We start from the raw sequence: 12,940 nt of genomic DNA, 5'->3' as shown, positions 1-12,940 counted from the left end.
TCAATACCATGACTGCGTCTTGATAGGATGAAATGGAAGCCATGCCAAAGACTGAGCTTGTGTAGGCGGCGGGGGCTGGATATCCATCCGGACGAGAAGTACGCTGACATGAACAGGATTGTGAAAGGAAATTGCGATACACATAGGTGCATATTGCCGCTTTACCATGAACTGCCCTTTTTATCGCCAGAGCTAGCAAATAGAACATGATGGTCTCTAATAAACCTCTAAGACATACCTCTCCTCTTCTTTCAGAGCATCGACGAATGACTCTGCTTCATCCCTCTTCATACCTTTTGTCTCTTGCAGACTTCCTACCAGCGCTTCAAAGACATCGGGTACAGGCCAAGTAGGTCCACAAAGGTAAAAGTAAGCTGCGTTTTCGCCCTTTGCAGTCAACATATCTGCCAGCAATGCCGCGTCCTCCTTGATCTTGTGTTGAATGTACACTTTCTTGGGGCCGTCTCGCGAGAATGCCAGTCCAGCGTGTGAGATGATCCCACTGGAGATGTACGCTTCGATCTCTTCTCCGTAGAGGTATTCCTGAGATCGGTGTCGGGATCCGAAGTAGTACAAAAGTGGTCCGACGTCGATACCTTGAGATCGCTGCCATGCTCGATGCTGCATGAAAGCGCGGAATGGAGCGGCACTAAGAGCGAAGAAGTTAGACAAGGGAGTCATCTCGAAGACGAGGTCAAACTCACCCTGTACCCAGACCAGACATGATGACGGGTTGCTTGTCAAGAGGTGGCAACTTCATAACAGAGGGCTTTATCGATACGGTAACCTTGTCTCCGGGCTTGAGTGCGGCGAGATATCGCGTGCACTGTCCGAATCGAGGGGATCCTGGCATGACATGAGCTTCAACTTGTAGCGGCTCTGAAGAGCAACTCACCCTTAGAGTTGATCCAATCAACCGTGACGATCAGAAGCTCGACCTTATCCCCAACAGCCTTTTGACTGCTGGCAATGGAGTAGTGTCGGGGCTTGATTTCTGGAATCAACCCCACCAGCTCTTCGATCGAAGGACGAGCCGTTCGGAACTTGAACAAAACGTCCGCAAAGGTCACAGTCTCCTTGTCCGCCATTCTCTTGAAAAGGTCCGCTCCTTCTGGTGCAGAGATGAATTTCAAAGTCATCGCATCGGCTTTGGATGTTGCCAGTTTGGCCAAAGATGCGTAGAAAGCTTTTCCTGGTCGACCAAAGAGGTCGAGATTCTGCTGTAGCAACTGGAAGACTGTTCGCGTCTCCATCGCCCCGGCTCGTATGGGGCTTGGGAACGAGACCAGCGAATCTGGATCAAGACCGTACCAGGAGCAGAACTCCATTACTTCTGCTGCGTCGTTCCATCCGTGGATACCTAGCGCTTCTCCAATCTCGTACTTGAGACCAGTACCCGTGGTGTCGAGCTCCAAGTGGAAGACATTTCGATCGTACGTGAGGGGCGTAAGTCGTCGATTCTCAGATACAGTAGCGAGGTATGTGCTCTCCGATTCACTAGGCCGCAAAGCGTTGATAGCGGGTCCGGCCAATGGGTCTAGAGTTGAGGGAGACTCGTCGTCAAAGGCAAATGCCTCCCTGAAGAGCAAATGTCGAGCGGCGAGATCGGCTGGACCTTGGACAGGCTTCGCATCTTGGTCAAGGGAAACAACTCCGGCTTGACCTGGCAGGGCGTCCCATTCCCAGGCTGATTTCACCTTCTCCGTTTTGCCTTCCTCCAGTTCTGGAACCTCCCACGCACTGACGTCAAGCTCTGATAGACCAGCTTGAGCATCCTCAACGTCTTCTCGGCCTAAATGCCCAGAGTGGAAAGCGTCAAGGACTTTTCGGATACCGTTAGGCAGTCTCTGAGAACCAGTATACAAGAGCAAGAACGCCACAGTCTCCTTGGTTGGCAGGGTGGATGCGCTGGGGTCCAGGTCGAGCAAGAAAACTCGGAGCTGTTTCGACTTGATCGTTTCGATTTCTCCTCGACTCAGCTTCAAAGGGACTTCTTCTTCTGTCCATGGCAGCTCAAGGACGAGGATACCTCCTTGAGCAGCGCTTGAAAGGACGTCAGTAGACTTGAGCACGTTGGCATCCGATACCCAAGTGACAAAGGCTGAGGGGTTGGACGAGACTGGATGCGGGGAGGATGTCGATGGCGAGAGACTGAGGACAGATTTCAGACCTCGAGCCGATGCCGAGCCAAACTGAGCCAGTCGGGTATGCAGTGATGGAGAGGAGAGGAAGAGTTGGGTGAGAAGCTGAGGAAGGGGTGCAAGTGGTGCGGTGTAGAACGAGACGATCTTGGCCGCAACCTCAGGATCGGGTGAGCGTGCTGGGGCGACGATAGCCTTCAGGGTGGGCCATTGGGATTTGGAGGAGCCAGAGGCGGCGTAGAGAGCTGAGAGTAGTGCAGTGCGCACAGTGTTGGTTTCTGATGTGGAGGTCCCAAGCAATGTCACAGTCTTGCCTGAGATCGCCGCAGCAAGAGCATCGGGAGAGGGGGACAAGGTGTTGAGAATCAATGATGCTTGACCGGATGAGATAGTTGCAGCGAGGCTACCGTTGAGCGCGAGTGTAATTTCCGAAGCTGACGGGTTGGAGAGCGTAAAGTCTCCGATAGTGCCAGTGGAAGGGGCGGGAAAAGTGTACGAGGCAATCTCCCGGGCAGAGTGCGCAGATTCGACAACGTGGATGATCTTGCCTTCACGACCGTAGATCTTGCCAGCGACTTCCACAGTGTCGAAAGATGAAAAGACTGTGTCCCATTCCTCTGGTAAACCCGATAAAGCTTTGACGATTTCACCAGAAAGGGAATCGCCAAGTGTCAAATCTTCCTTTGCTTCTGTAGTGGCGAGATGGACGACAACATTCCCCTGGATTAAAGACAGATTCGGCAAGAGATAAGACAGCGTGGCGGTCGTTGCAAAGACACTGAGTCGAGCGTCTGACTTTGACTTTCGAGCATATCCTGCGAGCTCGAGTCCTGCTCCTTGACGGGTCTGAACGGAATGCACAGAGGCAAGGTTCCAGGATGACAATGTCAAGCCAAATCCAACTTGAGCAGCGTCGTCGTAGACCCAAACACTATCGCTATGTTTCGCAGCGAGCGCTTCGAGCACTTGTATGGCTGATCCGTAGACTACGGTGCCTGCTTTGGTCGATGGGACAGGCGCAGAAGAAGCCAAGAGACGGGTATAGTAATCCGGCTGACCAGGTTCTATCCGAGGTAAAGACTCATCGATCGTCTCTCTAGGTGATGACCCTGGTGACGGCGGGGCAACTTTGACATGCTTGTCGTCCCCATCTTCCGAGACTGCTGTGGACGTTGCAGAATAGGGCGTGCTATCCCCCTCCAAGGAGATACCTTGGTTCTTGGTAGCTGCAGCTACAGGTGATTTCTTCACTGGCAGACCCGGAGGAGAGGTCAGGGACGACGTGAGGGCGATAGGAGCCATGGTGCGAGGACTTTCCTGTACTACACACACCCGCGCTATTCAAAGAAGACCACCGTTCGAGGTCGATGGATGGATGAATAATGGACGATGGACCTCTCGATGCTGCTTCGACCAAAATTCGGAATGGTCGATCATGGCGTGATTTGCCCCCCCCGGCTTCGGGCCGATATCAACCACGTGACAGAAAGGATGACGTGGCAGGTCCCAGAGCCAAGGTCAATTGATAAGGTTGATCGATGCTTTGAAGACGTTTGACCAACGAAGCTGAAATTCCACTCATTCAATCGATTAGGGGTACGATTGCTCGTTCTGGAATTGGAACAGGCTTGGTCAGATTGGATTGGAGAGAAAGCCTCGGAGTCTCCCAAACAGAGGTGATATATTCGCTACTTGGAATCTGTCCCTGGTCATCCCGTTGCGACTCGCACTTGGGCTCACCATGCCACCTCAAGAACTCGTCGTAGTGCCCAAAACAATCCACAATGTCCTCAACCAAATGCGTTCCAAAATCTTCATGACGGCTTACAACCCGACAGGCGCAAGGCAAGGGACAAAGTACTTACGGAAGAAACCTATGGGACAGAAGTTTCTCGAGTATTACCCCGATACCATAATTAGGCCGTCCCAGGCCAATTCCTCAAAATCTCATGCAATGTATCCCGGCTGGACGGGTCTCATACCGGGTATACCGTATGGGAAGATGCAGAAGGCGACGTTCAAAGAGAAGCCCGACACCGTGCCTGGACCGTCCAAAGCCTCTATCGCGACTTCATCCCCCGCATCTCCAGACGCCTCGGTCTCAGCTCCATCTTCTCTTGAAGGCGCGGCCGATCTATCTACCGTGGCCGAAACATCCTCGTCATCCTCATCCTCATCCTTATCGACTACTACCGTCTCGTCCGAAACCAATTCATCTGCAGCCACCACTCCTCAAACACAGGAAACACAGATTCAGAATGAGAATGCCACCGCCACACGCCAAGAGATGTTGGCCGCCCTCAAAGCAGCTGGGATTCGCCCTGATTCCATGTACTTTGGAGCGGACAACTTTTTCGGTGCTGCACCTCCTGAAGAGTATTGGCCGACAGCTTGGCAAGCGGATTGGAAGGAAAGATACAGAATCAAGAAGCTGACGAGGAGGAGACGTATTGGGAAAATTACACCAAAGAAGGGTGAGTGGATTGCGGTGTCCCGTGACAAATCGAATACTGATGTTTGTCTACAGGTGAAGGAAAGAGATCACAGCTTGGCAAGGGCAAGAAGAAGTAGAGTCTTGGTGGGCTGGACCGACGTTGTCATGTACATTCTTACTATTGCATCAATGCATTGCTCGTGGCATACAATGTTTGACCCAGGCTTCCCTTGAGGACAAGCGGTTCACACTGGCTGGCCCGACAACGGGTCCACCCATAATGTCTTCTCCCAGACATTCGCGCTTATACCGTTGATCTCTGGCCAAGGATGACATCGAACCCTCGGCGGAGGTCTGGGAAGGCGAGTGAGCTTTCCTTCTGGCCTCGTCAACGCCAAAATGGCTCACGTGGTTGACCAAGATATTGTTGCCTCTGACTCTGGCGGGACACCGTCTACCCAGCCTAATTTCTCCTGTTGCATCGCTAGATCATCCCGATTCTCTTTGGCTGGATGAATTTCGTACGCGAGCTAAAGGCCGCTCAGCGAGCGGTCTGTGCGGGAGAGCTACATGTCGCACCACACTCACCTGTACGGAGGGTACGACTTGCACTCTACCGAAGCCATTGGCCCAGAAATCCTGAGCGACGAGTGTGCATTCACTAGCTGTGCATTCGCCTTTGCTCGCATCACCTTTTCGAAACCTGACGTTGTATGGCGGCAAGAATGGCGCTGGGTCAAGGACGACTAGACCATTCCATGCAGAGTAGACTTGGAAGGGAAGTAGTGAATCGTATGCGGAACGTGTGGCGGGGGAGTTGAAGAAAAGATCGGTAGAAGGGGACCACGATGTACCTGTAATGGGATAGAAAAGATCGCCCTTGTCGATCTGATGAGTAGTCAGCGCGGAACATCTCGCGGTCGAGCACGCCAAAGGCGGACGGCAGATTGGCAATGTCGCCGGTTGAGCCTGCTGCACGATGGATGAATGCACCGTTTACTCACCGTCCTAGCCACCCATATATCGTAAAAGTAGCCCGGCCGTCTCCTCCACCAGTCCCATCCCGCCGTTAAACTCGCTTTGGAAACGACGTGTTGATGCAGCAATTCGAGCACATCTCTCGCGTGTAAAAACACATCGTTCATCATGACCACTGCTTGATAGCTCTGGCTAGAGGATGATCCTTTTGCTCCGGTTGCGGTTGACCATAATGGTGCCAAAGCTCGGTTTCGTAAATCGGCGAGAACGGCAATGCGATTATGGTTTGCGAAATCAATCTTGTCCTCACCAGTGATGAGATGCAATTGGTTCTGTGGAATTCCTAGAGACAGTAATGTAGGCCCAATGACCCGGTCAAAAGCTTGAGTTGTACAGTCGTCACTTGGTCCTTCTATGAATGAGAACGTGAGCCGCTCCGCACCGAGAAAAGTGACCAATACAATGAGGGTGTTTAAAAGGTCCGGGAGTTGATTGTGAATTTCCCTGATGGTCGATACCACGAGGATCCTCTGACGAGACGAAGTAGTAGATGGGAGGTAGGATCGCGGTGCCTTTTTCAAATGAGCATAGCGTCTTGTTTGAGAGTCTGTGAGACCTGGGTCGACGTAGACCTGTTCTAATGCTCCGTAGGACCGGCAAACCTCCAACAGGGACTGGGATGCGGCTGAAAGTTTCTGGTTCAAAAGAGGATTATTGGCGTGTGCAGCGGGTGGGTAATGGGAAGGGAGAAACCCCGGCCATTGGATAGATGATGAGGCCGGATTAGGAGTGTGGAAAATGCTATAAGCAATGACCAGGATAAAAGTCGTACCCGTGATAGCTAAGAACGGGTCTCGTCGAAAGATTGACAGGAGGATCGTACCCCGAGCGAGGGGCATGGGGAAAGTGGTGCTCTAGTCACGAGCAGCGATTCTACCTTTGCGGATGATATGTTGCCCAGCGATGTCAGATTCCCGAATCCTCGACACGCAGGTGGTCTGCTTAATGGAGTGTGTGTGGGTTAGTTGTACAATGAGCAATAACAGAAGAATACCTTCATATCGGGATATCGGGAAATCCCGAAACCCGCGGAGTTACCATGCATCTCCGTATGTTCCATGTGAGCCGAGAAGTGACGTCGAGACATATACATATATACCATCTCAACACATCTTCACCTGCAACCGTTAATCATCTCGTGTGTCGGCCGTCATGTCATTCATCAGTGCTCCCAAACCCATCAATGGTCACGTTCAACCCGAAGCAGGCATGTCATACATGGTAGCCCATGCTTCGCTCAAAGTCGCCCAAACGGCCGGGATGATTGTCCCTCCTGCTTATCTCTTGTTTGGTCTCGTCAGGCGTAATCCACTGAGCGTCTCGAGGTGGATGAGAGCGAGCGTAGGAGGAGTGGTCGCAGGAGCAGGGCTAGGCGCGGGAATGGGATACATGCGATTGAGAGGTGAAACGGCGGCAGCATTGGAAGATAGAGTTGTGAGATTGGTACGTCGATGGATTGTCGTCCGACATGGGTGCGATGGTTCCTGATCGTACCCCACGTGCAACAGAGCCACAACCCATCTCAAATACGAACAGATGACTACTCAATCATTGGCTCAGCCCTCGGCGCCCTCATCGTCCCTACTCTTCTCCTGAAGCGTTCTCGATTACCTACACTGGCGCTAGGAGGAGCAGCCATCGGTTTAGGAGCAGGCGTGTGGGTACATCTCGTCAGGATGTGGGCCCAAGGTGCAGATGTCAGACCGGAAGGAATGGTGAGTTGACACATGTGTCAAGGGTACCTTTGGGTCCTGAACGCTATGGAGCGTCATCATTGATCGCCTTCGTGTAGGTCGGTGAGATTCCCGTTGTAGGAGGTAACGACAAGAAGTGATTGGGCTCATAACCTCAATATACTCGGGAGTATAATGACATGCTGTATGCATCGTGAGCAGTCTCATTCAGAGTGTGTATGATGTGTATACCAGTACGCGCCCCTTATCGCGCCTGGCACACACGATTTGTCCTTTATTGTTCTACCTCACCTCATCGCGATCTCCCCCATCCTTCCGCCGCTCGCTTGTACGCTGTCCCTCACGTCTCATGGACACGAGGCTGGCGAGGCGATGTCGACTCAGTATTCAATCTGATCTCGTCCTCTCATCTCTGTTTCCATCTCAGCAGTACCTACTAATAATCGTACATCTCACCAGCGGTCGTGATTATCTCGCTTGCACTCACCATAGAGGTTGGACTGCCCATCGTATGACGCGGCCTTATCTCAATTGATCTCGCCACCCTCACGTCAACCTGTCGGAGTTACCCCCTCGTAAACTCCGTAAAGCAGCACCAGGTCGACCCCTGTCATTACTGACCTCTCCCGGTCTCGCCTCCGTCCCGGTACACCGCCGACCCCTGCCTCCACCCTCTGCGCTCGCAATGGCTGCTCCGTACGCTCTGTGGCCAGGTCTCACACCGGGAATACCTGCGATCCCTAATCAAGCACCGATGATGTCGATGCCTGCTGGATATGGGTATGGTATGGGAATTGGATGGGGGATCCCAGCGATCCCACCTAGCTCACAGTGAGTCTAGTGTACCATGTTGTGTTCCAAAATTGAACACCCGTCTTGCGACGTTTCTTATCTTGCGCCTGGTATCGCTGGCCTTGCCATTCGTTCAATATGGATTGGCTTTGGCTCGCTGTCGCCACCCAGTCCTATGGTCATCAACCCGGAAGGCGCCGTCCGGGATTTTACCGAACACGTTCTCTCTGGTGATCGCAAGAACATGTGTACCGAACGAGAAGCGGCGATCATTGGCGACTGGACCAAGAATGATGATTACAAGAAGATCATCATGGAAGTTGTTAAAGCTCGGATTGATCTTCCCTGGCCATACAACTACAAAGTCTTGGACCTACTCAGTGTCTGTCCCATCGGACTAGCTGTAGAGCTGTTCGACAAAGTCAAGGGTCTGGCCGAATGTGCAGCCTCCGTCGAAGGCTCAGCAGCCCTACACAAGCTTGGTAAACCCCTCGTCGAGAAGGCAGAAAAGGAGCGCACGAAGATGGAAGAGGAAGAAGCTAAAAAGCGACACGAAGCTATCATGACCATGTGGGGTGGATTATGGGCGAATGACCTACCTTACAGGGCTCCTGGTGGACTCGCTCAGGCAGGATGGGGAGGTTGGCAATACCCTTATCAGATGGTTGGACCGCCAGGCGTATCGGCTCAAGCGAATGTAGAGTGGAAAGGGAACCCTCCGACAGGTTGGAATCCGTACGTTTTGGCTCCTGTTCCTTTGTATCGCGGTCCAGTGATTGGCTGGCCAAAGATTTGAGCGAGCAAGCGGGCGAACACGAGCAGGGAGAGGAGGTGGATGAGGGGCTTTATTACAAAGCGGGTTCCCTCGCCGGAGGAGACAAGGAAAGCTGCCTGTAGTGAGCTGATACCGATACGAGGACGTTTTAACCATTTCATCCGACCCTGTTTCCACCTCGCCACATTCGCTATCACACATCATGCCCTCTGAATGCCTCATCTCATCTGAAATGTCGCCGATACCTTGTGCTCGCGCCTAACGCCCCCTGTCATCACTGCTGCTGGTGATCTCCGCCGACTCCTTGCTGGCCCGTCATTCTCAACTGCTTGCCCCCGCAATCGTCCCGCCTCGTCCCGCCACGCATTACCAATTCATACTTCCGCCACATCCCCTCCATGTCCTCATCTACAGCGCCAATATCACTCCCATCCCTCAGATCTATCCTTTCTCAAGGACAGGATACTACGCTATGATACCTGAAGATCGAAAACCTCCAGATCCACCCAAAGCAGGGACATACACTGTTTCAGTGGTTCCGGGTCAAGTGGCAGGCTCGTGAGTAGAGTCAGTTGACATGGACCTCCTCCGCGGTGCCAAAAGTCATTGACTGGCCCCGGCAGGCAAAGATCTGGGCTCAGTAAAACTCTCCCACTTGGTTTGGATGAGTTGAACGATCATTGGAATGCGCAACTTCAGGCTAGAGGGTGGTGAAGTGATTGTACACAAAGTAGAGCTGTCAGAATACCTTAATCAATAAGAGATCTTGGATTGAACCTGGACGAACTCAAATAAACTGCATATGGTAATGATCCGGTGATACTTGAGCATACAAGCGATCATTCGCCCTCGATAAGGGGCGATTCACCCCTTTCTCTATCCACGATGTATCGTGATGTGGGTTCAGGCACCCTCTCCACCCTCATCTCAACGTCCTCTTGTTCTTCTACCTCCTGATCTCCGGTCTCGCCAGTATCGGTGTGAGCGTCCACGTTCTCTTCTAGAGGAGGCGTACTTGGAGCTTCAGCAATGTCGTCAAGAGTGGTACCGCCTTCGCGATCCTGGTCTGTTTCCACTGGAATCTCGCCTTCAGGCAATACCTCGTCGTCGCCTCTGTTCTCAGGAGCATCCATTTCACCTGTCAGAGTGTCCACTGCAGCATCATCGTCGTCGTCATTCGGCCCTTCGTGCTCTGCTGCAGCCAGCTCATCGCCGTTGACTCCAGCCTCGCTTTCGTCAACTTCCATGCCGTCCCCTTCCTGGGGTTCCTCAAGCTGCTCCTCTCCATCCCCTGTCGTTTCCGGTTTTTCGCTACCAGCTCGGGTCACTACCTCTTGCTCTCCTTCATTGATTTCTCCGTCCCCTCGTTCAGGCTCATTATCCGCTGCTTCTGCTTCGTTGACCTCCGATTCCTTCAGAACCAGTCCATCTTCCCCTTCTTCATCCTCATCTTCCGCATCACCAGTTCCATTCTCCCGCTTAATTCGCGCAGCGTCCTCGGTCTCAGCATTATGACCCTCGACGCCACCATTGTCCACGACAGCTTCGTTTTTGGTTTTCGCGGCCGTTTCCCGATCCACTTCATCAGTCTCTGCTTTGCCGATCAGTCCTATGTGCCTTTTCGACGACAGTGCGCCAAAGTGGCGAAGAGATTTCTGGGAGGCGAGTCGGAGAGCCCGCCAATTGAGATTGACCTTGAGCTGCGAAGATGATCAGCCAATGACATGCCCGCACGAAGGCTGAGACTTACATTGGCAACTTCAACAGCTTCCTCAGGGTCCGCTTCTCGACCCATTGCCCTGTCATCCTCTTCTTCTGCTTCGATGGCTTTGATCTCCTCTGACAAGCTTTCGATGGTGGTTTGGCTGAAGACACGGCAGATGAGAGTCTGATCCAATCCAGGGCAAGTCTGGGAAACCGCTCACCGTTTCCAACCTTTGAGCTGATCAAGATTCGTAAAGCCCTTGTTCCAGAGCCTTGAAAGCGATCTCGAGCCGACTGGGAACGGATACCTCTGGGGCGGTTCAAGTCTCTTTTTCCAAGCTTGCGCTGCTTCGACCGCAGTCTCAGTCGACATTGGAGGGACTTCGAAGATCTTCTCCGGACAATTCTCGTTCTTCCATTGTGCCTGGACGGTGTGAGCTGAATGGCGACAATACAAGATTTGTTCAGCTCACATAGTGCCTCTCTCTGGCTATGATGGACAAGACGACTTCTTCAAATCTTACGCCGTCTCCTGGCATTCGACGTAGCTCTTCCCGGATAGAAGCGATTTTTGACTTGACCCAAGTTTCTTTCTCTGCATCGATGACAAAGTCTTTGGGCATTCCACCGGTGAAAGCTTGTTTTGACGCCGATGCTGGAGTGAGATTGAGCAGGAATTGAAAGAGGATGAAATATTGAACGAGTATCTGCCGTCTGAATGCATTGTCTGCGAGCTGTCCAAAAGGCATGAGCTCGGATTTTCACAGTTGAATTTTGGCTTACCTCGTGCTCTAACAACTTCCGACCAGTCAGATATCGAGGATGGAAGAATCGTCCTTTCTTCGACTGACTTTCATCCTGTTGCTCCTTAGCGTGTTCACGCTTTCGTTTCCGACCAGCCTCTTGCGAAATCACGCTGTCCGACTTGATCGTCGTTCCGAGCTTCTCGATGCCCATCAATTCTTTCTCCTTGACGGTCTGTTCGAAAAGCTTTGGCAAGACAAAATCTGACTTATCTTTGAAATCGTCGAAAGGGGTCTTTGACGATTCGCCATCCTTCGCGGGAGCACTCGGACCAGCAAGTAAGGGAGGGGATGCAAAGTATTGCTGGAGTGACCAAAGTGTAGAGTAAAAGTCTGGCTCGGGATCTGAAGGTACAGCTTGAGCGTTGAGATACAATCCTCTGGTAGCAAGGGATACTCACTTGTGTTTGACGGGTCCGGTTCAGCCTTCGACTCTACGTCCGCACCTTCCTTGACTACCGCTGCCGCCGCTTCCATGTCCACATCACCATCAGCTGGACCCTGTCCCGTGTCCGCTTTGACTTCCTCCTTGACAGATTCTACCTCCTCCCACGTGGTCTTCACGTCTCCATAATCTCCCCTCATATTGATGGCGCTCTTGTCCGCAATGCTGATGACAGAGCTAGCAAACTGATGTACTCTCCCTCGAAAGACCAGATCCGCCGGCGTTCTTGGGAGGAAGCGTAAGAACGCATTGATCGTCCGCAAGAGAGGTAAAGCTTTCCCCTTTGAAGCCGGCATATCGTTAGTAAATCGTTTAGAGCGAGTTTCAACGTATTGCCATAAATCACGCCATGATTCGACAGATATGAGCTCGACAAGTTCCTCGAGCAGGGGGATGAAGATCGCTCCGGGCTCCAGGGATGGGATGTCTGAGCAAGGGGGGTCATTAGCTCGAGGTTGCTCAATATCGTCAAACGGGCTCCTGACCTGGAAAGGCGGCATAGCAGAGTTCGTACAATGTAAGAACGGTATCCAACCGGTCCGACAGTGCATTCAAGAATCGAGCTCGCTCTTTAGGCTCGGAATTGATGGCCGGATCCATTACCTGGACACGAGCGAGGTGAGCTGTATTTCGGAGTGCTCATGAAACGTTCAGCTCACCTCGCCTTGGACCAAAGGTGAAATGATAATCTCTCGCCCAACGATATCCATGACATTGCGGAGGAGATCACCTCGTCGTCCAGGGGTCTGACTGCCTTCAGCCTCACCTTCTCGGAGGACCTCCGATACAGCTAGCTTATTCCATATTGGCTCGAGTTGGGATTTGAGCACATCCCGCGGTATAGGAGGTAAGAAAGGCGTCGAAGCTGATAATTCCGAGAGCTGGGATTCTCGAGCTGTGGACGTCGATGCCACGAGACTCTGCAGGTCCACCTGTAAGGATGACAGGACCTCTATCGCCATGATCAGCCGCTACGCTCGAGGTACAACGACACAGTATGCTTCTCACCGCGAGCGACCTGAAGCATTGTACTTCATGAAACTCGACGGAAGCAAATTTTCAAATTGGCTTCGATATTCAAGCTATCCAGCAACATCCTCCTCACATCTATCAC

The 12,940-nt window shown here is 52.3% G+C and overlaps 7 protein-coding genes across 7 annotated transcripts; 3 read left to right on the top strand and 4 right to left on the bottom strand.

The window, feature by feature from the left end:
- Positions 1-216: 216 nt before the first annotated feature.
- BD324DRAFT_641823 (hypothetical protein) lies at positions 217-3,443 on the bottom strand (the record flags this gene model as incomplete). Its single annotated transcript, XM_022017450.1, has 3 exons — positions 217-649; positions 705-846; positions 896-3,443. The coding sequence occupies 3 exons, from the start codon at positions 3,441-3,443 to the stop codon at positions 217-219; spliced, it is 3,123 nt and encodes a 1,040-aa protein (XP_021871670.1).
- Positions 3,444-3,882: 439 nt separating this feature from the next.
- Positions 3,883-4,712, top strand: BD324DRAFT_650237 (hypothetical protein; the record flags this gene model as incomplete). The annotated part of the gene is made up of 2 exons (XM_022018118.1): positions 3,883-4,615; positions 4,669-4,712. 2 exons carry the CDS (start codon positions 3,883-3,885, stop codon positions 4,710-4,712), a joined length of 777 nt encoding a protein of 258 aa, XP_021871669.1.
- A 34-nt stretch (positions 4,713-4,746) lies between these two features.
- Positions 4,747-6,581, bottom strand: BD324DRAFT_622855 (cryptococcal mannosyltransferase 1-domain-containing protein). Its single transcript, XM_022015522.1, has 4 exons — positions 5,580-6,581; positions 5,164-5,463; positions 4,984-5,105; positions 4,747-4,929 (listed from the first exon to the last, which is right to left on the bottom strand). Exons 1-4 carry the CDS (start codon positions 6,450-6,452, stop codon positions 4,821-4,823), a joined length of 1,404 nt encoding a protein of 467 aa, XP_021871668.1. The 5' UTR covers positions 6,453-6,581; the 3' UTR covers positions 4,747-4,820.
- A 134-nt stretch (positions 6,582-6,715) lies between these two features.
- Positions 6,716-7,519, top strand: BD324DRAFT_622852 (hypothetical protein). The gene is made up of 3 exons (XM_022015521.1): positions 6,716-7,056; positions 7,122-7,328; positions 7,406-7,519. The coding sequence occupies exons 1-3, from the start codon at positions 6,766-6,768 to the stop codon at positions 7,445-7,447; spliced, it is 540 nt and encodes a 179-aa protein (XP_021871667.1). The 5' UTR covers positions 6,716-6,765; the 3' UTR covers positions 7,448-7,519.
- Positions 7,520-8,154: 635 nt separating this feature from the next.
- On the top strand, positions 8,155-8,895 carry BD324DRAFT_578431 (hypothetical protein; the record flags this gene model as incomplete). The annotated part of the gene is made up of 1 exon (XM_022013322.1): positions 8,155-8,895. One exon carries the CDS (start codon positions 8,155-8,157, stop codon positions 8,893-8,895), a length of 741 nt encoding a protein of 246 aa, XP_021871666.1.
- Positions 8,896-9,659: 764 nt separating this feature from the next.
- On the bottom strand, positions 9,660-10,822 carry BD324DRAFT_622845 (hypothetical protein). The gene is made up of 2 exons (XM_022015520.1): positions 10,625-10,822; positions 9,660-10,574 (listed from the first exon to the last, which is right to left on the bottom strand). The coding sequence occupies exons 1-2, from the start codon at positions 10,667-10,669 to the stop codon at positions 9,714-9,716; spliced, it is 906 nt and encodes a 301-aa protein (XP_021871665.1). The 5' UTR covers positions 10,670-10,822; the 3' UTR covers positions 9,660-9,713.
- BD324DRAFT_390995 (THO complex subunit 1 transcription elongation factor-domain-containing protein) lies at positions 10,568-12,896 on the bottom strand. Its single transcript, XM_022012662.1, has 7 exons — positions 12,486-12,896; positions 12,312-12,429; positions 11,783-12,253; positions 11,362-11,726; positions 11,052-11,312; positions 10,625-11,002; positions 10,568-10,574 (listed from the first exon to the last, which is right to left on the bottom strand). The coding sequence occupies exons 1-6, from the start codon at positions 12,786-12,788 to the stop codon at positions 10,796-10,798; spliced, it is 1,725 nt and encodes a 574-aa protein (XP_021871664.1). The 5' UTR covers positions 12,789-12,896; the 3' UTR covers positions 10,568-10,574; positions 10,625-10,795.
- Positions 12,897-12,940: the final 44 nt, after the last annotated feature.

Source organism: Kockovaella imperatae (assembly GCF_002102565.1).
Source record: "Kockovaella imperatae strain NRRL Y-17943 chromosome Unknown BD324scaffold_5, whole genome shotgun sequence".
Classification (NCBI taxonomy): Eukaryota; Fungi; Basidiomycota; class Tremellomycetes; order Tremellales; family Cuniculitremaceae; genus Kockovaella; species Kockovaella imperatae.
The sequence above is the reverse complement of the archived record's forward strand: the minus strand, read 5'-3'. Positions and strand labels throughout refer to the sequence as shown.